At 47.4% G+C, this 24,444-nt stretch overlaps 1 protein-coding gene across 1 annotated transcript; it reads right to left on the reverse strand.

Moving 5' to 3' along the window:
• Positions 1-8,906: 8,906 nt before the first annotated feature.
• fgfbp3 (fibroblast growth factor binding protein 3) lies at positions 8,907-16,217 on the reverse strand. Its single transcript, XM_030106467.1, has 3 exons — positions 16,139-16,217; positions 11,184-11,475; positions 8,907-9,337 (listed from the first exon to the last, which is right to left on the reverse strand). The coding sequence occupies exons 2-3, from the start codon at positions 11,468-11,470 to the stop codon at positions 8,911-8,913; spliced, it is 714 nt and encodes a 237-aa protein (XP_029962327.1). The 5' UTR covers positions 11,471-11,475; positions 16,139-16,217; the 3' UTR covers positions 8,907-8,910.
• Between the last annotated feature and the right edge of the window lie 8,227 nt (positions 16,218-24,444).

The following is a 24,444-nucleotide window of genomic DNA, read 5'->3' on the forward strand; positions in this document are numbered from 1 at the left end:
ACTATTTCACCGAACTCGTGTTCACTGGAGGAAGAGCTCGTTGCGTCTCAACTGACTCCTGAGAACAGCTTTATAGACCGTAGCATTAGCATTAGCATGTGTCCACTGTAGCTTTGATTAGTATTAGCATGCTTAATTGCAGTTAGCTTCCCTTTTTCAGAGCTTTCCGCTTGCTGCTTTTTTTTCTTATTTTTCAGCTTTTTTTTCTTCATTTTCCTTTTTCACTTTCTAATTTGATTTAAATGTTTTGTTAAGTATTATTTTTTCTTCTTTTTCATTTGATGTAATTTTATCTCTTTTTTCTTTCAGGGTTTTTCATTGTGATGACTAGCAAGTCGAAGCACCTTCATCGCCCGTGAATGTCAGAGAGACGGGCCGGGCTTCTCCTCTGCATTAAAATTCTCTGATTCATGTAAGTAATGCGGGACAGCTGCACGGCACATTTCACACGTCCACAAATAGAAGCAGGGCGACACACGAGTGTGAGCGGGATGAAGACCGTCGATGACTGAGGATGACGATGAGTGTTACAGGAGGGACCTGAACGTTGCATCAGGTTGTGCTGCTGTTATGAAAGCAGCCAGCTGTGGGTCAGCGAACTCATCACCATCATCATCATCATCATCATCATCATCATCATCATCATCAGTGGTTCAAGGAGACATTTGAGTCCACAAACACCACGGAGCTTTCAGTCAGAAGATTCAACCAGTGTGGAAAATAAAGATTCTATACTCGTGAGAAAATACAGGCCTGATTCACAACCTAAAGCTAGTGTAAAACTGGCCCAATACTAGTCTAAACTGGTGTAAAACTGGCCATATACTGTTCTGAACTAGTTTAAAACAGTCCCAAAACTAGTCTTGACTCGTGTAAAACTGGCCCTATACTGATCTAAAATTGTGTATGTTGGGGATAAACCTTTATTACCACTATTGTCATGAGGAAGTAAACGGAACAGCTTTATTAGCTTAAAATCAGGTCTTTGTGACACAAGTGAAAAGGCTTATAAGCTGCTCTGCTCAAATATGAACATATCAGCAGGTTCCGGTGATAACAACACTCACACTTCAGTGACTCAAACGTCCTTGATAATAATACCCGCTCTCGCTTGGCAGCTGACCTTAATACCAAATTGCCCAATTGCACGTAAAGTCCATCCTGTCTGCCGGGGCCCAGCCTGAAGAAAATGGAATCAAAGGTCTGTTACATGACTGATCAGGACCCAGGGGGCTGTCCTGAGGGTTCCTCCCCACCGGGTCCAGCATGCTGCACATAACATCTGGCTTTAAAAAACAGCAAGATGAACAAAAGTCCCGGACTCCAACATGTAAATAAAGTCCAAAGTCAGTCTGAACTAAAGAAAGAGTGCCTGAAAGCTAAGCTAAACTAGTGTATGATTGGCCCAATATTCATCTAAACTAGTGTAAAACTGATCCAGTACTAGTCTAAGCTCGTGTAAAACTGGCCCAATACCAGTCTAAACTAGTGTGAACCATGGCATGTGGGACTCCGGACCTTCAGTGTAACAGCAGAGACAGGAGGACATGTGGCTGCAGACACGCCCACAGGAAGGTGATTCAGCTGGTTTTCATTTACCTGTCTGACCTTATTCAGTCAGCTGATCAGCAGCACGACATTAAAGCCTCGGCAGAGGGACAGTAAACCTCCCGGAGCCTCGTTTGTCCTCGGATTTCACTTCTCAGTGAAAGTAAACGTGTTTTCTCTTCTAACAGAAGTTCCTTGTTCTTTTTGAGTAAACCACATCTTAACCTTTTCAGGTCTGTGTACATTTAAAGCTCAGGTAGACGATGTTGTCCAAAAGCACTTTTAGTCATACTGAGTGAAATGCTCCCTGCCCCCTGGGAGAAGTCAATACATTATATGGACGGAAAAAAGTGCGGAAAAAATCTGACAACTGTAGCGGCCACAGGACAGTAAAAACTCCGACCAATCGTAAGGCGCGGACCGCTCCTAAGAAACCAATCAAATCCCTTCGCCGTTCTACCAGCCCCCTGCGTGTACATTTCAATGGCGTGCACTGGCCCTGGTTCAGAGCGCGTTGCCAAGGCGCTCTCGGCGCTCGCGGCTCGCGTGAAAAATAGAAGGAAGCGGAGCGGCGCGCTGCGCTCCGATGCGCGTTGTGTGTGGCAGTCAGAAAGGTTCATGACATTGGAGGCGATCACAAACTCCGTGCGCGTGGCGTTTCCGCGTCCAGTGCGTTCGCTCCCAACGGGAGCTCCTCCAATGGGGTGGGAGCTGGGCGGAGCCTTGGGGAGATGCTACATTCGTGGTACATGCTATTTTTCCAAGATCACCGGCCCTAGCTTTAAGATTAAAAATGATGAAGATGTTTAAAACATTCCAGAAGAAGAAGTGTGGAGCCGGGTTCAAAGATGTTTCAGACTGTTTCAGGCTCATTTTGATGAGCTCTGGTTCTGGAGTCCAGGCAGGTTTTGACTGTACTTTCTTTAGACTTTTCAGATGGATTTTATGGAAGTTCTTCTCTTCATTGTTTTCTTGACGACGACTCGTTTTACTGTAGTTTGAAGCTTTGTTTACATGATTTCAAGTGAAAATGAAAAACTTCTGTAGTGTTTTCAGTTCATCTGAGTCACTTGTCACACAACTTTTTTTAAATTCTGTTGCCCTGTCTCCATGGAAACGGGAGAAAATGCAACTTTTCTGTATCCCTGCTCCTGGTCCTGTGCTTCATGTCCGGAGGAGGAGTTCTGCACATGCTCAGTAGAGGGGCAACAAGAGCAGTGCCTTCCTTCAGAGTGACTCCCAGTGCAGAGCCTCCTGGTCCTGGTCCTGGTCCTGGTCCCAGTCCAGATCCTCCTGGTCCTGGTCCTGGTCCTGGTCCCAGTCCAGATCCTCCTGGTCCTGGTCCTGGTCCTGGTCCCAGTCCAGATCCTCCTGGTCCTGGTCCTGGTCCTGGTCCCAGTCCAGATCCTCCTGGTCCTGGTCCTGGTCCTGGTCCCAGTCCAGATCCTCCTGGTCCTGGTAGTGTTAGAGTTGACAGTCACCATCACAACAACCCAGTTTGGTTTGTGTTTCCAGCATACTAATTGCATAGTTGTCAGTCCTGCAACAAGGGCAAAAGAGACACACACACACACACATACACACACACACACACACACACACACACACACACACACACACAGTGCTATTGTCCTGACCCACTGGTCCTGCTGGGAGGTTGCCCGAGGTCGCCTGGCCGCTCTGGGACTGAGGCGAGCTCCCGGTGGCGCCCTGTAATCTGACTGATGATTGACTGAACCAGGAAGCCATCCAGAGGTCATTCTGGTCCCAAACAAGGTCAACAAGACTCCCAGAGGGACGGAAACAGTTTCCACTGCTGGGAGATTTTGTCTTTAAGGCAGAATCTTTAAAGCAGATTTCTGGATCTTGGTTAATTCTTAGTCAGTCTTGAATATATGCTGATGATATAACTGAAATTTAACGCGTTCAGAAGGTCAGATTCTTCCTTTAAAAGCTAATTTTTCAGGCACATGCGTCACCTGGGCAAATAGCTCAGTAGTAGGACTGATCCAGATGCCCCATAGGTGGAGCATTGTTTTCGAATTCTCCAGTAAGATTCAAAATGATAAAGGTTTCATCTTTTGAATTTGTTGTAATTTGACAGTTTAATATCCGGCACTGCGTTTTAAAAGCTGTTGCGTCTCATTAAAAGCGCGTCGGTGAGCCTTGTGTCTCAGGCGGACAGGTCGGACCGGTCCATCCGTCACACTGCGCCTCTCGTTGCCTCATCATGTGGTTCTGAAAGCCTCCTGTTCAAACATCCACAGGGATGTAAATACAGTGGCGGCGAGAGCCCGCCGCCGCCGCCGCCATGTCACGTCCTCCCACTGGCAGCCTGACAACCGAGGGGCGAGGGGTGTGTGTGTGTGTGTGTGTGTGTGTGTGTGTGTGTGTGTGTGTGTGTGTGTGTGTGCGTGCTCTGCAGTCAGTCATTAACCAGCTCCAGCTCGGTTTATCTGTCAGCTGGTCACCAGGGTCCACATCAGGCCGTCGGCTCGCCGTCTCCACATCTGGATGGTGAAAGAAGCCGTGATGTAAGAGACGGCAGCCTTCAGAACCAGTTCACCTCCTCCTCCTCTTCCTCCTCCTCTTCCTCCTCCTCCTCCTCCTCCTCTCCGATATCAGCTGTTAAACATGTGAAAACCTGTTTAATGAGCTGACGGCGTGTCGCTGCTCTGTCTTTCTCCTTCCTGGAAACAAACTGAAGACGCTCGGAGGTTTGAGCCTCCGTCTGGTGAGAACCGATCTGGATCTGCATGAAGCTTAAATCACTTCATCTGTGAGTCAGACGTTTTAATCCCGGCTCATCCTCAACTTGTTGAGTTAATCAAGCAGCAAACCAACAGGTGAAAGCATGAACCTGTAGGGGTGCAGTGGTTTGTACTCCCCCTTCACAGTGCAGGATCCCCGGTTGGAGCCCGGTCGTTGGGTCTCTGGGTGGATCTGCTGGATGTCGGGGGTCGCGGCGGGTTTCCAGTGTGTTGAGTGTGTGTGAGCGCTCACCTGCCGAAGCATGGACGAGCCCTGCGGCGGCTCTGGCCTCCTGGATCCCTGACCCAGAACCTGCAGGGTGGCGGGGCTGCGAGCGAGCTGACCTGTATCGGTGACCTTCAGGGGGATTCATCTGATTAATCTGCCTCCCAGACGCCCTCACTCCAAAACAGCTCCACCAGCCAGCAGCCGAATTAACTCTCTCTGATCTAAATGTGTCTGGAGGTTCATCCCTGCTGAAAACTCTTCTCTCACTCCGAGCCGCAGTGACGGTTATTTACAGCAGTGACCATGACCCTTGACCCCTGTGACCCCTGGATACCACACTGTGGCTGCCCGCTGCTTCCAGTATGTGAAAGGTTAGCTATGAATAGGACGGGCTGAAGGGAGTTTTTTCTTTTTATAAAGCGACCACGTGATACGTCTCACACCGAAGGTGTGGAAGTCAGGACTTCACATCAGACCGTTTTATTTTGCTCCTCAGAATCACAATACACCTGCAGGTTCGAGTTCTGGTTAAATCTACACCGTGTGGTGTTCAAACTGTGGCCCGCGGGCCAGCCGCGGCCCGTGACCCACTTCCAAGCGGCCAGTATTGACATTGAAACGTATTTCACCTCCAGAGGCTCGATTCAGCCTCCGCTTTGTTTGGAGAGCGAATGTTGATGGAAGGAAGTTCAGAGCAGGTCAGAGTGTTTTCTGCTGATCAAATACTGACCCCTGCTGGCCACACACACACACGCACACACACACACGCACACGTATGCACGCACACACACACACACACACACACACACACAACCACCTTGTGTGTGTTTCGTAGATTCTAAATCTGTTTGCACGATGATAAAAGTGTGATAACTGGGTGTAATCAGATTACTGTCAGTAATCAGATTACTGCCAGCACTCGGATCCGTATGCAGTGGCTTAAAGTTTCATCCTCACGCTTTCGCTCTGATCTTCATTTCATTCAAGGTGACTTTTTATCGAGTGACTTAAATCACTCATATTCATCCAGTTCCTCGTAATCTGATTACCTTTATCTGATTTCACTGTTCAATCTGATTGTTCCAGGAATCACGATCGGGTTGTTCAGAGTAGAACTTCAGCTTGTGGTGAAACCTGGTTTCTTTGGTTCCCTTTAAGCACTTTTTTTCACTTCATTCTTTTCCTGGTTTTCTTTCTTGGACCGCCAGACCTCACCAGCTTTGGCATTGACAGGTATTGTCCAGCAGAGGGCGGTGCAGAGCTGAGGATGGTCCATGTGGATCAGGACTTTTCTTCATTGTTTATTTTTAAAGTCTTTTCTGCAGATAAAACACTGGAACACTTTTTACATTTGACATGTATTTCAAGGCTTCTTATTTGATCTTTTCCATCCCTGGTTAGGCCTTCAAACAGTTTCAAAAGAAATAGATAAATAAAATGAAACTTATCATCTTCTATTGAACAGAGGTCTGACCTGGTTTTACTGATTTATTGCTCCTTTGTGTCATGATTCTTTTATTGGTTTATTTATGTTTATTTCAATTCTATTCAGCTTTATTTCTATATCACCAATTACAACACGCTCATTTCCAGACATTTTTACAGAGAAAACCCAACAGGAACCTGCAGAACCAGGCTCAAGGGAGGAGAACCTGCAGAACCAGGTGGCGGCTTTCTGCTGCTCCAGTAGGGGTGAGGGGACAGAGAGAGAGAAAAGGAGGACAGACACTGATCTGAAACTACGTCTTCATCAGTCCTAAACTAGAACTGAAATAACTGAGAACTCATTTTAACTTAGTCCTCAACTAGTTCTCAACTATTGCTTCCTAAGTCCCTGTGTGTGTGTGTGTGTGTGTGTGTGTGTGTGTGTGTGTGTGTGTGTGTGTGTGTGTGTGTGTGTGTGTGTGTGTGTGTGTGTGTGTGTGTGTGAGAGAGAGAGCTGAGAGGAGAAATGAAGATGGTGGATAAAGGCGTGAATGGAGCGGAGGAGGGGAGCTGCCAGACCCTCGCTGAGCTCCAGGCCCCTCCGGCAGGCCGCCAGCGTCCCGCATGGGGGGCCTTAGAGAGCGGGTCTATGGAGGATGTGACCCATGCTGCGCCCTGCAGCGTGTGTGTGTGTGTGTGTGTGTGTGTGTGTGTGTGTGTGTGTGTGTGTGTGTGTGTGTGTGTGTGTGTGTGTGTGTGTGTGTGTGTGTGTGCGCGCAGTAGAAGGACTCTCAGCCCAGTGGTGATGATGATGTGATTGATTTGGCCCTTATTGAATCTTTAGTGTTCAGAACCTGGTGGATGGATGTGCACTCCAACACACTCCAACACACTCTTACACACTCCTACACACTCCTACACACTCCAACACACTCCACTCCCTGCATGTGGGGGCCGATTGAAGGGAGAGCCTGAGAGCTGGGATTGGTATAGAGACACTATAGGCTGCCTGGTCGGTGCAGCGTCTGAAGAAGGGAAGAAAGACGCTTCACGTCTCTGACAAAGTGATGGAGGACGGAGTGATGGAGGACAGAGTGATGGAGGACAGAGTGATGGAGGACGGAGTGATGGACCAGCTGCTCTTCAGGACGTCCAGCTCATCTGAAGAGAGACACGTCTTCAGTCCCCATTCCTTTAGTTTTAGAAAGGAGTAACGAGACACTTGGAGTCTGTGTTATCGTAGTGATAGCATTAGCATTAGCATTAGCGTTGGCTGAGCTCTCAGCACTGTGAGGGACAGCTAGAGGGAGGAAGAGGCTCTATAATCTATAAACTCTTGCTGAACAGATTTATGAACATCTAAACATCTGTTTGGTGAAATAACCACACACACACACACACACACACACACGGGTTCATACTGCCCTTTTATTTACAAACTGCAGGCAGCTCCATACAGCTGCCAAACTGCCATAGATCTTAGTCCAAACAATCTCTCTCTCTCTCTCACACACACACACACACACACACACTCTCTCTCTCTCTCTCTCCACCTCCTGGTGGTTGGCATGGTAACCGCTGAGCGGTGTCCGGACTCTGTAAATGTCCCGTCCGTCCCTGTTTTTCTGTCCTTGGGAAAGGGTTCCAGCTCAGCGGTGCGTCTTTAAAGCTGCAGCTCAGACGAGTTTCTCTTCGACTCGGGAGGAAAAACTCTCACCGGAGCAGAAAGCCGAGGCCGAGGAGAGAGGAGACACCATGAACCCTCCAAAGACACCTGAACTCACCACTGAAGTGTCCCATTCTTAATCTTGACACTTGAACTCACCCCAAACTGTCCGGTTGTATCAGACATTTGAACGCACCACCGGAGATGGGTTTCGTGGCTCTTGGAAGGGAGCCGGATTTTGATGAGCCGTTCTTTTCAAAGAGTTGCTCAAAAGACTAAAAGTTGCTTGATCTCTAGAAGAGACTCTAGTTTAAAAGGCACTTGAACCTACCACAAACTGTGTTATCTGGTAAAACAAGCCCCTGAACTCAACACAGACTTCCCCTTTCTCTGTGTGGTAATTTTATGGAGCAACAGAAAAGCCATTATGTCCTTATTAAAGGCACCTAAACTCACCTCAAGCTGTCCCATTTCTATTATGGACACTTGAACTCACCACAAATTGTCCCACTGCCGTCACAGAGACCTAAAGTCCACTCAAAGTGTCTGGTTCTCTTAGGAACACCTGAACACACCAGAAACGGTACAGTTATTAATACAGACACTTGAACTCATCACAGCGGTGCCACTGTTAGAACAGGAACCTGAACTCACCACATGTGGTTCCATGAAACGGTTGATTTTTTAATAATATGCTTCTGATATAAATGTGTTGAAGTTGGTTGACCAAACGGAGGGAAAACAGCAGCTTTTTACAGCATTTTATTGTATATTCCAAGAGAACTGTTAACATCACGTTTTAAATGTTACAGGTTACACAGAAAAACAGTTTCTTACAAAAGTTACTGAAAAAGTTGATCAAAAGATGTTAGAAACCATGAAGAGTGGATCTACAGTCACTACAGTCGCCGCCTTTGATTGTTTCTCACTTTAATTCATCTGTTAGTCAGACGGACTTTGATTGTTACACCTTCTAAACAGACGCTTCCGGTCTCTACAGGACAAAACACGACTAGAGCAGCGACATTAAACGTCTCACGGCTACAGAGTTACAGAAACACTCGGCCGATCCTCCGGTTCTGGTCAGTCCAGGCTCGCTCAGAGAGGATGGCAGCGGTGGTTTAATGCTTGGTGGGACGGAGATTTCCGGGTTGCCGCGCTGCTGCAGGAACATTACGAACGGAGGTTTTTCTGGAGCCCGGGTGAGAACGGCTACGACTCTAAAGACGGGATTTTCCTCGGCTGCTGTGGTCAGATTGTGGATTCGCACGGCGGCGGCTGGATTTCCCTCCTCAGCCCTCAAAGAAGCGGACGAAGAAGGAGCAGACGGAGTGCCAGCCCTCGCCGCAGTAGCTCTGCACCGGCGCCATGTCGTTCAGCAGCCCCTCCTCGTCCTCAAAGCCAGTCCTGTCCTCCAGCTTCTTCTTCTCCTCCTGCTCTTCCTCCTCCTGCTTCTTCCTCTTCTCCGCCTTGCCGGCTCCCCCCCCCCCTCCGGCCTTCTTCTTCCCGGCCCGCCGCTCGTCCTCGCCGCTGCGCTGGGCCAGCTTCATGTGGGCCTCGGCCGGCGCCTTCTTGCAGGTCTTGGCCTTCAGGACCTTCTCCCCGTCGCAGGCGTGCTGCCTCTTCTTCAGCTTCCCCACCAGCTGCTTCCAGTACTGGCTGGATTTCACGCCGTAGGCCTGGCACAGGTCGGGTTTACCGGCGTAGCGGCACCAGTACCTGGAGGGGGGGGCAGAAACCAGCAGCGGGTCAGGAGGACCGAAGACGGCCGGGTCGTCTCCGTTCACACCACAACGCCTCAGCTGGAAACACATCCTGATTGTATTTTTCTCTCAGAAGAGTTTCCGTAAAGTTATGTTTTTGCCTGTTTCCACGGAGATGGAACTACAGAAGTCCCATCTTGGGAACTGATGTACAAATGCTACAATGTTGTCATGGAAACCGAGCCTCAGTTCTTAAGCCGCGTTCACACCAAACGCGATTTTGCGTCAAAAAGCGCAAAAACGCGAGAAGTAGAACGCGTGTCAATTTTGAGGTGCAACGCTGAACAACGCCAGGCCCCCGAGGCACGTTTTGACGCGACACATCTGTGGTGGGAAGGCGGGACTTCCAACCTTTTACTGTGTTAGCTTAGCATCATGGCTAACCCTGTTGAGCGAGTGGTATTTGCTTAATAAAGCCAGACAACGACGCCTTTGGCGGACGGTACGTCGTGCCTGGGTGCACGATATTATCCACAGACGGTCGGAGTTTGGTGAGTTTTACCGTTCGCTCCAGGAGCTGCGCCAGTGTCGCTTTCCCCGGTCCCCGCTCCCTGACCTACGTCACCATGGAGACGCTCTCTGATTGGTTTACCGCAAAATTGCAACGTGTCAAAAGTTCAGATTTCCCAACTTCAGCATTGGCCGCAAAATCGTGTCGCCGACACAAGAACGCCCCGACGCGCTGCGAAAACACGTCATGTTTCGTCGCGTGTTCCCCATTATTTTCAATTATATTTGGACGCAAAAACGCGGAAATCATTTGGCGGTGTGAACGCAGCTTTATACTCCTCACATGTGTGTATGCGCAGTTGCAGTCCTTCTAGTCGGGACTACAATCCGAGTAGAACCCGAGCGTTTCCGGAGTTTTCGTGTTTTCACTTGAAACCGTTGTGGTGTGAACGCTTCCTCATACCCTTCATCTATCTGCCCACGCTCCGAAGTGGCTCATCCTGCTTCAGCCATCACAATCAGGAACGCTGTCCGTGTGTGAAATTGAGTAATCAGCATGGAGGCTCTCCTGCGATCAGTTCATCGTCCTGATCTCTTTACATGCCGCTCTCCTGTGATTACATTTGTATGCAGATGACACCCTGCTCTTCTTAAATCACCACTCCAATTCTTTTCCCTCCATGAGATCCCTGATAAACTGAACAGTAGTGATAAGAAAAGAACATTTGTTTTCCCTGAATAATGAGCCAGATCATTATGACCACTGGTAGTTGAAGTGGAGAACTTTGATTTTTTGAAGTGTGACCACACTTTGTTTACAGCTTGTCTCCAAATGGTTTTATGACTTGGCTTTGGGGCGCTAATGGTCACTAACCACAGTTGGGGCACCGACCGTGGTTAGTGACCATTAGAACTGGACCACAGAGCAACAGATGAAGGTGGGCTCTTAGGGTGGATCAGGTTTTCTTTAAAATCTTGGATTTTAGAATAAGGGGAGAAGAGAAGATGGTGGTGCAGTGGGACGATCTGGACATTATTCTGCTGGAGAACATTGGTCCTACTTCTATTTGCATGTGAGAGGCTTCTCCAGTGGCAGCTGAATACTGGCCTGGGCACAGAGGGTGACTCTGACTGGTTCTTTCTTTTTTGTGTTTCCTGAAAGACTTAAAAAAAAAAAAAAAAAAAAAAGGATACAGGCAATTATTTTAGGACAGTGATGAAACAGAAACTAACAAGTAATTAGTTACTAGAAAAAGTAACTGTCTCTTACTCAGGTGACAAAATGGTATTGTTGTCGTGTTAGCATTAGCATTAGCATAGCGGTCGCAGCAATGGGCGGAGGTGTTGCTCACCTCTGCAGCTCCCCCTCGGTCTCGGCGCTGCAGTTGACCAGCAGGCTCACCAGACCTTCGCCGGACGTCTGCCAGGTGCAGCGGTGGCCCTCTTTGGTGGTCAGCTCCCCGGAGCCGGGCACCGAGCGGTTCCGGGGCCTCCTGGAGGTGGGCGGGGGCGACGGGGGCGGCTGGCGGGGCTTCTCGGGCTTCTCCTGGCCCGGCTGGCGTTTGGCCTCGGCGGTGAGGAGCAGGAGGGGGACGAGGAGGAGGAGGAGGAGGAGGATGCGGTGTGGCGGGACGGTCATGGTGGCTGAGGACGGAGATGAAGGAGAGGAAGAGTTGCTTTCTTCATTTAGGACGTTTCACCTTTTATGCCAGGGGCGTCAAACATCGGGCCCATGATGGGTATGATTAAAACTGCCTTTAAGTTGAGATTTGAGTCATTTTGAGTAGCAAATGTTATAAAATATTGAAATTTTCATCTCATAAACTGCACCGTAACAAAGAAAGATGTTCAGGTTTCAACATAAAGCTCCTACAGACACAGTTTTAACGGTCCGTCCCACTCAACATTAAACTGGACCGTATGCGGCCCCTGAAATGAAATGGTTTAATACCCTCTTCATCCAGAAGACAAAGCATTGCTCACATCACCAAAGGGTTAAAACACATCTGAACACAACACACTGAAGACAACAGAGCGTCTTCGTCATAGGAGGAAGATGCTCTACAATCTGGCCGTCAGCTGAAGTTACAGGGAACTCCTGGAGCTGCAGTCACTCTGTTAGTCCCGACAGTCACTGACTCCACATGGCTAACAGCAGCGACGCTCCAGTAGCTCCTCCCTGGAAATCATTTCTAACTCTGGTCAGGTGATGCTGGTGGTTCTCATCGGTTCTCAGCTGCAGGTGGAAGCAGCTGTGTTGATGTTTCATCCTTTAAAGCGACGCCCTCAAGGTGGCTTTGTCTGTGAGTGTCGAACACTGTGAGGAAATTAGCATCTGGACACGTCGGCGCCAACAAGACTTTTTACCCTAAACCAGTTTATCAGTGTGATTCCTGGAGGGAGGAGACGTCCATGTGAGTTCCTCCTCATCAGGTCTCGTCCACTGAGCAGGATGTGAGTGTGTCGCACTCTCATTGAAAACCAGCCGAGCTTCACTAATTCTCCTCAGAGGGTCTGACTGACCTTTTCTCTCCATGTTTTTAAAACTGTTTTCAGGAATTTAGTCGCTGAAAGCTGCCAGTGTTCTGTGCAGTACTGGACCCGATCCCTGATTCTGGAACTGGTACTAGCTGTGCTTAAACTTGATCGGTCAGATTTCTCCTGTTTACGGTCCTCCTTTAAAACATCCAGCCAGTGAGTCCAGTGAGGCACATTTAATGTGAATAACACATCGTTTTAAAGGAAATCCTGTTGATCAATGTATTGGGAAAAATATAGCGGGACCTAAATACTCTTAATACTTTCTTTTTAACTTGAAATTTTGCTCCGTTTTACTGAACTTTTGTTCATAACATCCGTGAATATTTCTATAAAAATGAAGAAGAGATTGAGGTTAAAATGTTCAACTGAAATATTTTCTAGAGTTCCCTATAAAGGTTGAAGTTACCCTAGTTCTAAAATGAGTACAAATGAAGGTCAAGACTATTCCAAACATTACGAGAGAGGAATTTAAACTCAAGCAATGAACCCTAATAACAGTTCAGTTTGGTGTTCTGTCCATATGAATGTCCGTGTTCTCCCATTCTTAATCTTTACGTAGTCACGTTACACAGCGCCAACTTATGGCCCAACTTGCTAACTTCATCATTTCCATACAAACGGATATGTTTTTCAAAATGTTACTTTACAAATTTTCTTAAATGAAATTCAACAAACAATGAATTTTCATTTGAAACGTTGAGTAAACGCAGCCCAAAGTTGATGTATAAAGATTTTTTTTTGTTTTTAGAGTTACTCAAACTACACTACGTTTGACAGTAGCGCATTAGTGAGCGATTACATTTATGAACATCTGCACTACAGAGCATCTTCCTCCCAGAGACTGCTGTGACTTAATGTGAACTGATTGAAACAGTTCAATCTAATATTCCCGTCATTCTTATTACTGTTCTTCAAATCTCCAAACAGCATCCTTACTTTGTCAACAATGCAGAAGATTCCCTCATAAGCCAAATGACACTAAACGGATAAAGCAAGAAAAACAAAACAAAAAAAGGGGAAAATGCTGAAAAGTTTATCTTCAAGCTTTACCATCGGTCCCTATGGAAACCTTGAAATGTTCAATCAAATTACCCTGAAGTCATTTTGACAGTGAATCCATGGAGCAAAAAGAAAAACAAAAAAAAAAAACCATCAACAACAAAAAACATCTCCTCACGAACAAAGCCGTCAAAAATCATTCTGGATTCAGACCAAAGCTGTCCTGAAAACCCTGATAAAACCTGTCGAAATACACGTCAGAACCACTCTGAAACGAGGCTAAAACCAGCTTAAACTCGAGCCAAAGAACCCCAAGGATCCAGTGTGAGGCGAGGCCAAAACTGAGCACAAAAACCACCAGGGAACCCTTTCAGAAGACAGCCAGAAAGCTAATCTGAGTCTCAGGCCAAAATCTGTTCGACATAAAGTATTTAACTAGTGAGAAGCCAGACTGAACCAAGGCCAAGACTGGAGGAACCCTGTCCATACGAAAAACAACTGCCAAAACCAGTCCTAAACCAGTCTTAAACCAGTCTGAAGTGAAGTCCAGACTGGAAGAACCCTGTACGCTGGGTACGGTTCCCATTTGAACTGATACGGTACTAATGCCTGCTACCTGGGAATCAGTACCAGTACTCAACGGTACCAATTTTTGTACTTTTGTGTGTTTATGTAGCAATAAATAAACGGTGCCAAATGCAGGGTTTGTAGCCGTAGATCTAAAGCTGCGTAAAATGCGGCACTCCTCAGCTTTGAGAAAAATCTTTCTCTCAACCAGGAGCTTCCTAAGATTCTAAGTATCTTAGATCTTATTAAGTATTCTCACCACAGCAAGTGTAATCTGTATTGCATTTTAAAAAGTGGAGCCGTGATTTGGAGCACTTTCTATGAGCCATAGTACTCTGCTGACTGAACACTCGGCCACTGACGTCATTCCGCTGTCGTGCCTGAAATGCTGTGTTCTTGTCCCACATGGAAAATCGCCAACTCTTCCACTCCCTCATAGTCCCAAGGAAGAGTTCAGGTACTGAAACATGGTTCCGTTTGAGTTTACACGAATCGGTGTTTGTTAGTAACGTCAAAATTTAGTCAGTACCTAAAAATGACCCGAATGCTGTACCCATCCCTACTGTCCACACACAAAGCAACAGCCAAAACCAAACAGAAACCAGTCTGAAACCAGGATTAAACCCGTCTGAACCGTGGCCATGACTGTAAGAACCCTGTCCACACACAAACCCACAGTCAGAACCAGGCTGAAACCAGTCAGGCTGAAAGTTCTCAAGCGCTGACAAACCAGAGAATAAGAAACGGTCTCAACCAACACGAGAACCAGTTCAAAAGCAAGCTCAATACCCCAAAGTTCTAAATCTGTCTTAACCTGAGAAGAATAATCCTGTCTGACAAAACCGATATCAACAACAAAGGGATTATCCAAAACCAGCTGGGTTCATCTCTAAACACAATCCAGACCCAGTCCAAGTCAGGCTGAGTGAAGATCAGTCGGAACAGCTGCAAGGTACAAATCCCATCTGAAGCCTCGGACTAAAACTCGAACCTGATAAGCTAAACTTAAGCTGAATCCTGGATCAAGGAAGACCACTGAGAAGAAGAATGGGAAACGATGGCAAAGCCATAGAAACCAGACCAAGACCATCGAACAAAGAGTTCAGAGACAGTCTAGAATCCGTCCCAAACCTGTCGTACGCTGGGAGGAAGAGCCCAATCAAGTCCAAATTAAAAAAAAACGTTCAAAAACCAGGTAGTCAGACCAAATCCAGCCAGAAACACGTTCAGACAAGGTCCAACAACAACCAAGCATCTGTCTAAACACAAAACACAAACACAAAAACCTAGACGCAATCCTGTCCGGAATTAAACCTGCTAACAAGGACAAGTCCAAACTCTGACCAGCTGGAATCCAGCCCCCCGCCTGAACCAGGGTTTGAATCCCTCCTCACAATCTGCCTGTTTGTCTTGACTTCCATTTGGAACAGCAGGAATCTCCTCCTCTGAGTCTGGTCCTGCAGGACAGAACTGGACCCACCACAACCAGACCGAAGCCCGAACTGCAGCTGAAAACCAGATCAATGGAGTAGTACCAAACTCATCCAGATCCAGGTCCAAGAAATCCAGAAAACTCAGCAAAACATTAAATAAATTGACTTAAAATCCACCCGGAGACTTGAAACATCAAATTCAGCTGATTTAATCTGAAATATCAATTCAACTGGAAGCGAACTGAACTGTTCAGACAGTTTTCAGGTATTTGTTCTTCATTAGTTTTCCAAAAATTATCCCAAAGTGTACATCTGAAGCTGTCAGCTCTAAGAGTCAAGTTGATCTATAAAAATGCAGACTAAATTATGGGTGAAAATCTACTTTGGGCTGCATCCCTGAAAATGGACACAATCATGATTATTTCAGTTGACTAGCAGGATACAGAGTGAGTTCAGAGAAATCATTTCTATTATAGTGATCTCAAGGTTCAGTTTGTTTCACGACGCTGTGAAAAGAGCAAACGTTCGGTCTGGTTACACACCAGGAGTTTCTAGAGGGAAAACAAAGACACCCGGCACCAAAACAACAATAATCCTCTTTAAAGCACTGCTTCCTCCTCCTCCTCCTCCTCCTCCTCTTTCTCCCTGCTCTTCCTCATCAATAAGTCATCGGAGAACCACAGCAGCCCCCTGGCTGCCCTGATAAACTGTGATATTGGTGTATTTCGGCTGTGTGGAGGAAGAGGAGTGGAGGCCGCCGGTCTTACCATGTGACGCTCCTCGGCTCGGAGTCGCTCTGAGAACATGGGGCCACAAGCTCTGGATAAAAGAGGGAGAAGACCTGAATAGAGGAGGGGGGCGGGGGGGGGGGCGGGGGGGCGGGGGGGGGGGGGGCGGGGGGCGGGGGGCAAGGAGCTGCCCACCCAACACTGAGAACGCCTCCCACATTCACCCACGTGCGTGTGTGTGTGTGTGTGTGTGTGTGTGTGTGTGCACGGCCCAAAAGGCAGGGGCCCTCTAAATTTTGTTTTTCAAGAGACATTAAACTTTAAAAGATGCACAAATACACAACCACATGTATGTGTGTGTGTGTGTGTGCAAACAGGTTTTATACACAATGTTGGGACTTAATACTGTGTCAGGGACTCGAGACATCGTGGGGACAAAGAGTCCAAACGTATGGACCAGGGCCTTGGAGCAGGGCAGCAGTGAGGGGTGTAGAGGTACGAGTCCCAACCTTTTGTTACGAGTTACTAAATGTCATAAAGCCTGTTTCATACCTACTTTAAAGCACTCAGGGCGGTTCTTGGTATTTGCAGGTAGCTAAAGGTCAGAGGTCAGAGGTTAGGACTCGTACTCGCACTCGTCCTTTGAAAAGCGTGTTATTGATGCAGGAAACGCCGAATCCAGTCAAGCCAAAAACTGAAACCATACAAACAAATAACGGCATCGACAAATGTCTTGTGAGCTCCTCATCTGCATGAGTGCCCAAAACAATCCATAATGCATGATGTTTGGTGGAAGAAGTTCAAAGTCACTTTTTTCCCTCCCTCCCTCGCTTACCCCCCCCCCCCCCCCCCCCCCCCCCACCCCCCCACCCCCCACCCCCACCCCCCGTCACTGTATTCACAGCAGCGAGCGAGTCGGTCCTCAGCGGGATGAATGAGGAGGATCTTCTCCCTCATCCGGGACAAAGACTGTCGTAGGAATCTGGGTCACAGCTTAACCCCCCGCCGACAGCCCTGTCACCGGCGCCCAGCGAGGGGGGTGCGAGGAGGAGGGGGGGCGGCTCTGGGAGCTGCCAGAAAACCTGGGGGCGAGCGAAGGATGCTCTGCAAAAACAAGTCAGCCACAGTGAGCTGCTCGTTCCGCTCAGTCCGGGCCAATCAGGAACAAATATGTCACCTTGTCTTGGACTGCGAGCGCTCCTCCAGCCGAGCGCCGCCGCCGCCGTGTTCAACAGCGCTTACTCCAGTTTTGTCAGGCGTGGGTTGGATGTGGCAGCGCATTGGTGCCACATGGAGGAAGGATGAATAATGTATGGAACATCTTGGGTTTTTAGATTCTGAAACAGGGAAACTTTGGTCTTTCCAGTAAAGTTAGTTCTCCGGAATGCAAAATTCCCTAAGAAACAGAAGAAAGTTTAGCTTTGACGTGAAACCACAGCTTGGAGTTTGCATGTTCCTGCTTCAGGAGGAGGAACATGCAAACCTCCCGGTGAAGTGGTGATAAAAGGTTCTTCCATGGTTTCAGCTTTGCTCGTCTCAGAGACTGAGACTGGGGACGCGGTTCCATCCATGACATGTTGCATCTATGCTGGTGCGCGTTCCACACATGCACACTGGTCCGTGCATCTGTCTTCAAACAAGCTGCATGCACGAGTACTCCTAATCAATTTAGCCTCCACTCTTCTGCGATGTCTCGATGCATTCCGTACGCATGAACCTTCTTCAGAGTCGGCGTTTGCTACTGGCAGATCCCTGGACAGCCGGGGTGGTCAGTATGCCTCCAGTCTGCATGGTCACCAAGACCGGCCTACAGGCAGGCCACTGCAGGGGGGTCCCGGGGAGGGTTCCCCGGTCCCCAAGAACCCTCTGATGAGGACTTTTATGTCCTACAGGTCAACTCGCGCCATGCCCACACGGAAATCCTGAATGGGCCAAAAGAACTGGTTTCCATAACGTCTCTTCCTGTAGAGAGTCTCCTCCTCTGAGTCTGGTTCTGCAGAGAGTCTCCTCTGAGTCTGGTTCTGGTTTTTCCGTCCCACCGTCTCCTCTGCTCGTGTGGAATATTCAGGTTTTCTCTGTTTATTGACCGTGTTATTTAAAAATAACGTATTTGTGGGGAAATGCAAGGAGCTTCATTGCTGCTGTGATTGTTTGTGTGTGTGTGTGTGTGTGTGTGTGTGTGTGTGTGTGTGTGTGTGTGTGTGTGTGTGTGTGAGCCCTCCATTCACTGTTGGCACTCTGTTGCCTCCTGCTGGCCGTTTCTCAGAACTAATAAGACATTTCTTCTTGCTTTCATCTGCGTGTTTTCCTCAGGGTTGAGAAACGAGCGGTTGAATTGGCGTTTGGATGGCGGAGACTCTCCGTCTCCACCGTCCTGCTGACTCTCTCACACCCGATCATCCAACCCTCCACTCGTTCTCACTCGTTCATCCTCATCTGAGCAGATCTGAGGAATCAGCCTCAAGCAAAACGATGTCCAGCAAAGACAAAATAAACTCTACTCTCTGTTCTTATCAGGCTGTTCAACAAATAATATTATGATAACATTCAGTTTGGAGTTTTAGAACTGGATTTTACTTCTTCAATCTGGTTCTTTCTTTGATGCCACAGAGCAGAGAGAAAAGCCCAAACCAGACTGAAAATCAGCACTTCGTCACAGTGACAATCAAAGATGGTCATTTGTGGTCTTCTTTACCAGACTACTTTGATGTTTGACTTTGATTCCAGCTGTCAGATAAGTTATCTTCATCTGTGCCTGCAGTTTAACATGTTCAGGGGTCAAAGGTCTCCATTATCTCCAAAGGGCGGCTTTGGCCCTGTTTACACCATGCTTTCTAGTGTAATCAGACGGTATCTATGACAACAGAGTTCAGAGCCAATGAAAACACAGCTTTCTGAAAATGTCTCCCAAAGTGGAACTTTTTAAAAAATGTCCAACTCGGTCTCAGTGGAAATGGGAGAAAATTCAACGTCTCTGAAATGCCGGCGTGAAGGATCGAAGTGAGAATAAGGTTTTGTTGCACGCTGGTGGAGACCAGGTGGGGCGCCGAGGACCAGGATCTGAGGAAGACATCTGACTGTTCTGGTGACACAGACACTGCCCCGTTTGGTGAGTTGATCGTCACTTTGGAAACGATCGTGGAAGATTTGTCAATAAAAGGAGCCGCATTGAGTCCCTGCTGCGACATGAAGCCGTGCTGACGGATGTCCCACGTTGATGACATCATCAGCGCGGCAGAGCACAGCGAGGCAAACAATTCTCGACCACGGACATCCGGGGAACTAAGCACATCCGGGTATCCGCGGTCCTTAGCAACCAGTGCGAGGGGGCAAACAGTCACGGACAGTGCAGCAGGCGGAGCGTTTGTGTGGAGTTTGTTCTTGCTCAGTATTTGTTATAGATTGAGAGACATAGATATTTAAAACTATGGTGAGGAATTGTTGTGTCTTAAACGGCACCAACAATGTAGCTCGACAGTCTCACTTGTCCTTTTATATGATACCGAGCGAGGCTGCTGAACCAGAGAGGAGGAGAAAGTGGCTGTTATAAACAGAACCGCCGACAGCAAAACACCGGGAAAACTGTGGCTACCGAAATCAGACTACACGTATGTTTGTTCTGCACACTTTGTAACAGGGAAGAAAGGAAAGTTTAGAGCTGCCATTTCCGTTTCTAGACTATATGGGTGGATGTGAGCTGATCCTGTTAGCCTGTTAGCCTGTTAGCCTGTTAGCCTGGCATGCCAGACTGACTTTATGTATTACACACATATAAAGACATACAGAAATACGTGTTTCCCCGTGTATCTCTGCCCATGGAGAGACGGTCTGGCGTGCCACGATATGAGCCTGTTCCTTTAAGCGTGGTAACAAATAAGCGCTAGCAGGTGAGCTACGCTAGCTTGTTAGCGTCCTCATTTTAATCAAACTGCGTTCGTCACATACAGTTTTTTTAATAGACACCTTTTATCGCAACATTTGTACTGACCAGGAGCTTTGATGAGGCAGTGGTTCACATCTGGGTACCAGACTAGGCCACTGTTTTGGATCATTTATCCAGGAATCAGCTGTGTGCCTGTATGGACACAAATCCAGCCTGACGATGTTAAGCTTTGCCTTATATCTTGCTAAAAGCTTCAGGCTTCAGCCCATCCTGATACTGGTGAGCCACACCTGGCACCAGTGACCGACACTAAACTTGTTCTACAACACAACAGAACGCTAAAAGTTTTAATAACTGCAAGCCTTATGGTCGCTGCGGTCCCCTCCTCGTTGTTTGCCCCTCCGGCCTCGTAACTAAGGAAGAACACGCTGTGCGTGACGTCACGCCGATATCGAGAATGGAGGAAGAGGGGTCGACAAATCTCCTCTTCCCCACGGATCAAGAGAAGCTCTCTGATCTGACCACCTTTCCAATGCCAGGTCATCTTGACGAAGGATATCTCACGCCGTGTCCAGAAACAACTAGCGTGCTAACACAGCCCACTACGGTTACATCATCACGGAAATCATCATGTCGACCCGGGTCTGCCTTTCACCCTGAAGCCCATCGAGCTGATTAAAACCGGTTTTAGCGGCATTTCAGTGTCCTTCAAACCGTGTGTGAAATGACAAAACAGAAATAAATGAGCACAAGTTTCAGGATCCTGTGGGCAAAAAGAGCAACTTTCAATGATTTCAACCATAAATCCTTTTAAGCACTTCCAAAAACGATCAAATCTGTTAATTACCTTCAATGACATTTCTTTGACTTTGTTTAAGGAAACTTTTGTGAAACAGACCAAACCTTTTTTAATCAGTGTTTTCTGCAAAATGACCCCAGAGTGCCGCCGCAGGGGAAACAGAGGCTGGATTATCCTGAAGCGAGGCGAGAAGAGAAACACACACATCCATGAAGCGCAGAAACACTTCAGCTGGACTCAAACCGATGGAAGTGCTTCGGTTTCAGCTTTAAAGCCGGAAATAAGCAAAGCAGAGCGTCTGTTACCGAACGCCTCGAAACAGAAATCATCTGGAAACATCTGGAGGGTCAGTACACCGAGGGTGTGTGTGTGTGTGTGTGTGTGTGTGTGTGTGTGTGTGTGTGTGTGTGAGATAGATGATCCTGTGATGACTGAGTCCTTGACGGCCAGCAGAGTCCACTCTCTGCTCCTCAGCCGCCATCGAGCGGCGGCCGCAATCAGCCGCCGCCTCCTCCGCTCTGATTACTGCGGTGATTATGACACGAAGCCCTGACCTGAGAGTGTGTGTGTGTGTGTGTGTGTGTGTGTGTGTGTGTGTGTGTGTGTGTGTGTGTGTGTGGATAAGAGGAGTGGTTGAGATGGGATGAGACTGCAGACGAGACGTCGTTCAGAGTCTATTTGTGCGCTGCATGTCTGAACTGCTAATGCGGTGAAGCACAGTGAGCCTGAGCCGCCGCTGAGGGTGACTGGATTTACGCTTCTCTGTAGTTTTTATGCACAAAACAAAGCAGCTCCTGCACGAACAGGAAATGCTGGTGTTTCTGCTGAAACCACAGCGGGAACTGGATGGTTTTCTCCTCGGGGTGGAGTTTGATCTGGACTGATTCTCATGAACAGTCAGCTGATCTGAGGAGAGTTTAATCCAGCTTCATTTCTATCAGGAAAAAGAAAACAACAACAACAACAACAACATAATCAGTGCAACAATTAAAACGACCAGCAGCACCCACTAGTGGACCCACTGGTGAACTCCCCGGATTTCAGAGTTTCCGCCATAGTTTTCAATGCATTGCTCTGTTCTGGTGTAAATGGCGGCTGACTGTGTTTAATGACATGTTAGTTTACAGATGGTTTCGTGGTACTTTTCAGACTGTTTCACACAAACACACACACACACACACACACACACACACAGAGCGCCTGTGATGACGCACTCAGCCGGGCTGAAGCACCTGTGAGGTTCAGGGCTTCACCTCCATCCTCAGAGTCTCTGCTCCGTTTCAACTGCTCTCTGCGGAGTGATGATGAAAGGAGGAGGAGGAGGAGGAGGAGGGGGCGGGGAAGAGGGGGGGCTGCAGTGGGATAAAGGTAGAGTAGAGTGACCATGGCGACCGTGTCACCTGGTGAACAGGTAGACGCTGGCTTGGTGCCTTCGGCTGTTTCCAGGCCTGATCTGATCGTATGGATGAGACTGGATGGAACCGGGTCCGGGCGGCTCCAGCAGACTGGATCTCTCCCTCCATTTGGACACCTGACCTGAAATAATCCATCTGCTTAAATCCAGCCGGAAAACCATCAGACTCTGCCAGATCCCTTGTTTTGGTCTTTAATAGCAGCTCTCTTGTTTTGAGCATTACTAGTTTTTGTGATGCAGCTGATCTGTGGTCTTTCGGTGTGTTTGGACCCACATGTGGTGGCCTTGAAGCGTGCACGTTCAAAACACACACACTTTTCTGGCTTTAAAGACACACTGGAAGATCCTTAGAACCAATCAGCTTTGTTTGGTTCCAACTCGTGAATGGGCAGTCATAATGCCAATCAATGTGGGAACGTGTTTGCGTGATGACATATCACATCGAGTCGCCGCCTCTGGCGCTCTGGTTTGGAGCCGCCATGCGCAGAGCCTTGTTTAGGAAGTGACATGCAGCGGGAGCGACCAAACCATCTCATTCAGCAGCGGCTTGCTCCTCCCGCAAACACCTCCGAAGACGGCCAGCCACCAAAAAAAGAACATTGTTTGAGATGGCAGAGGAGAGAAGAGAGGCCGTAGAAAAGAAGGCGAAGCGCATGTTTTACTGGGAGATTCCTTTACGAGGCGGCGGACATTCAAAGCACATAAGGGATTTAGGACTGATCAGGACGAGGGGAAGTTTCTGCTGGACAGGTGACCTGCTGATTATCCCATTCAGATGTGTCTCTGCTGCATAAACACGTCAGACTCTACTTTACGGATCGTATTCTTATGTATGATTGGAAGAAGAGTCCGACATGATTACAGATGTGTTTTAATCCTATAAAAGACGACGCTCCAGCTGCGCAGATGTAAACAAACTGACATGCGGCTGACGTGCGCGCTCCCACAGTCCTCATGGAGGCAGCCGCGCATGGCAGCGCTCCAGAAATGGCAAATCGGCCATGTTGTACGAAATAGGTGGAGAATCCTCCAATATGTCTTTAAGTTATTTCTTCACACTTTGGAATTAAGAAACAATAAAATGATTTCATTTCTATCCTGCTTTTCCACGGCCTGAGGTCCCCGAAGCCATTCACACTCTCAGACACTTTCACCCATTCACTTACACATTCACACACTCAGTCACACACAGTCACACACACATTCGCGTGCCGATGGAGGCGGCTGTCCATCAGCACTGACATCGGTATCGGTCCGTATCGGTTTCCGGTCCAGTAAGTGAAACTGGCCCAGAATCAGCTGCTGGTGTTTATGTTCTGTGTTTTGTTCCAGTTGCTTGAAGTTGGGCAACGTTCTCGTTCAGGAACGGTTCTGAGATTTTTTTTTTTATTTTTGCAGGTGAGAGTTAAAAGAACCGGTTTTGGTTTGGACTCTGCAAAAAAAAAAAAAAAAAAAAAAAAAAAAAAAAAGAAATCTCATGTCTGAGAGTTTTCTTCTGGTTGTTTCCTCAAACATTGTTTCGCTGTTTGATCATTTACTTGAACTTTATACAGTTCAAGATGGATCATTTCCACTGACTGCAGCATTTGTTATCAAGAAGTCTGATCCGTGAGAATGTTTTGATATTTCTGATTTATTTCACTGATTTCAGTTGTAATTGATTGAAGTCCTAAAATAAAACTAACAGTTATTCAATTACATTTTGTATCTGAAGTTTTAGAAAAATAAAAAATAAATTAATAACTTCCTCTTACTCGGGCTTTATGTGGTTTTCAGTTTATAAAATCATCAAACTTGTTTTTACACCATTATTAACATCAGTAAACATCGGTAATCAGATCACAATATTAATATCAGCATCAGTCATATATTCATATTGATGAATATCTACTGATTTGTTAGAAGCGCTGCTTCTTTAAAAGTCATTTCATTGGTCCTGACGATCAATCAGGGGCTTCGACTGAGAGGAAGAGAAACTTTTGACTCTTCAGGAAAATTCTCTCATTTTATAAACGCCGAAATTCTTTTGATGTGATTTTATAAATTTAATAGAATCCAAAACTGGATCAAATGCTTGATTACTTCAAAAACGAGAATTCGAAACCTTGAACATGTTTCATTAGAACATGCAAACGACACAGAATGTGTCCCCAAAGCCTGATCTCAAACCAGGAACCCGCCAGTGTGAGGATGGAGAGCGAACCACTGCTGCACCGTGCCGCTCCCGCCTCCACTGCGCTCTTAACAGT

This window comes from Salarias fasciatus, chromosome 13, assembly GCF_902148845.1.
Source record: "Salarias fasciatus chromosome 13, fSalaFa1.1, whole genome shotgun sequence".
NCBI classification, from domain to species: domain Eukaryota; kingdom Metazoa; phylum Chordata; class Actinopteri; order Blenniiformes; family Blenniidae; genus Salarias; species Salarias fasciatus.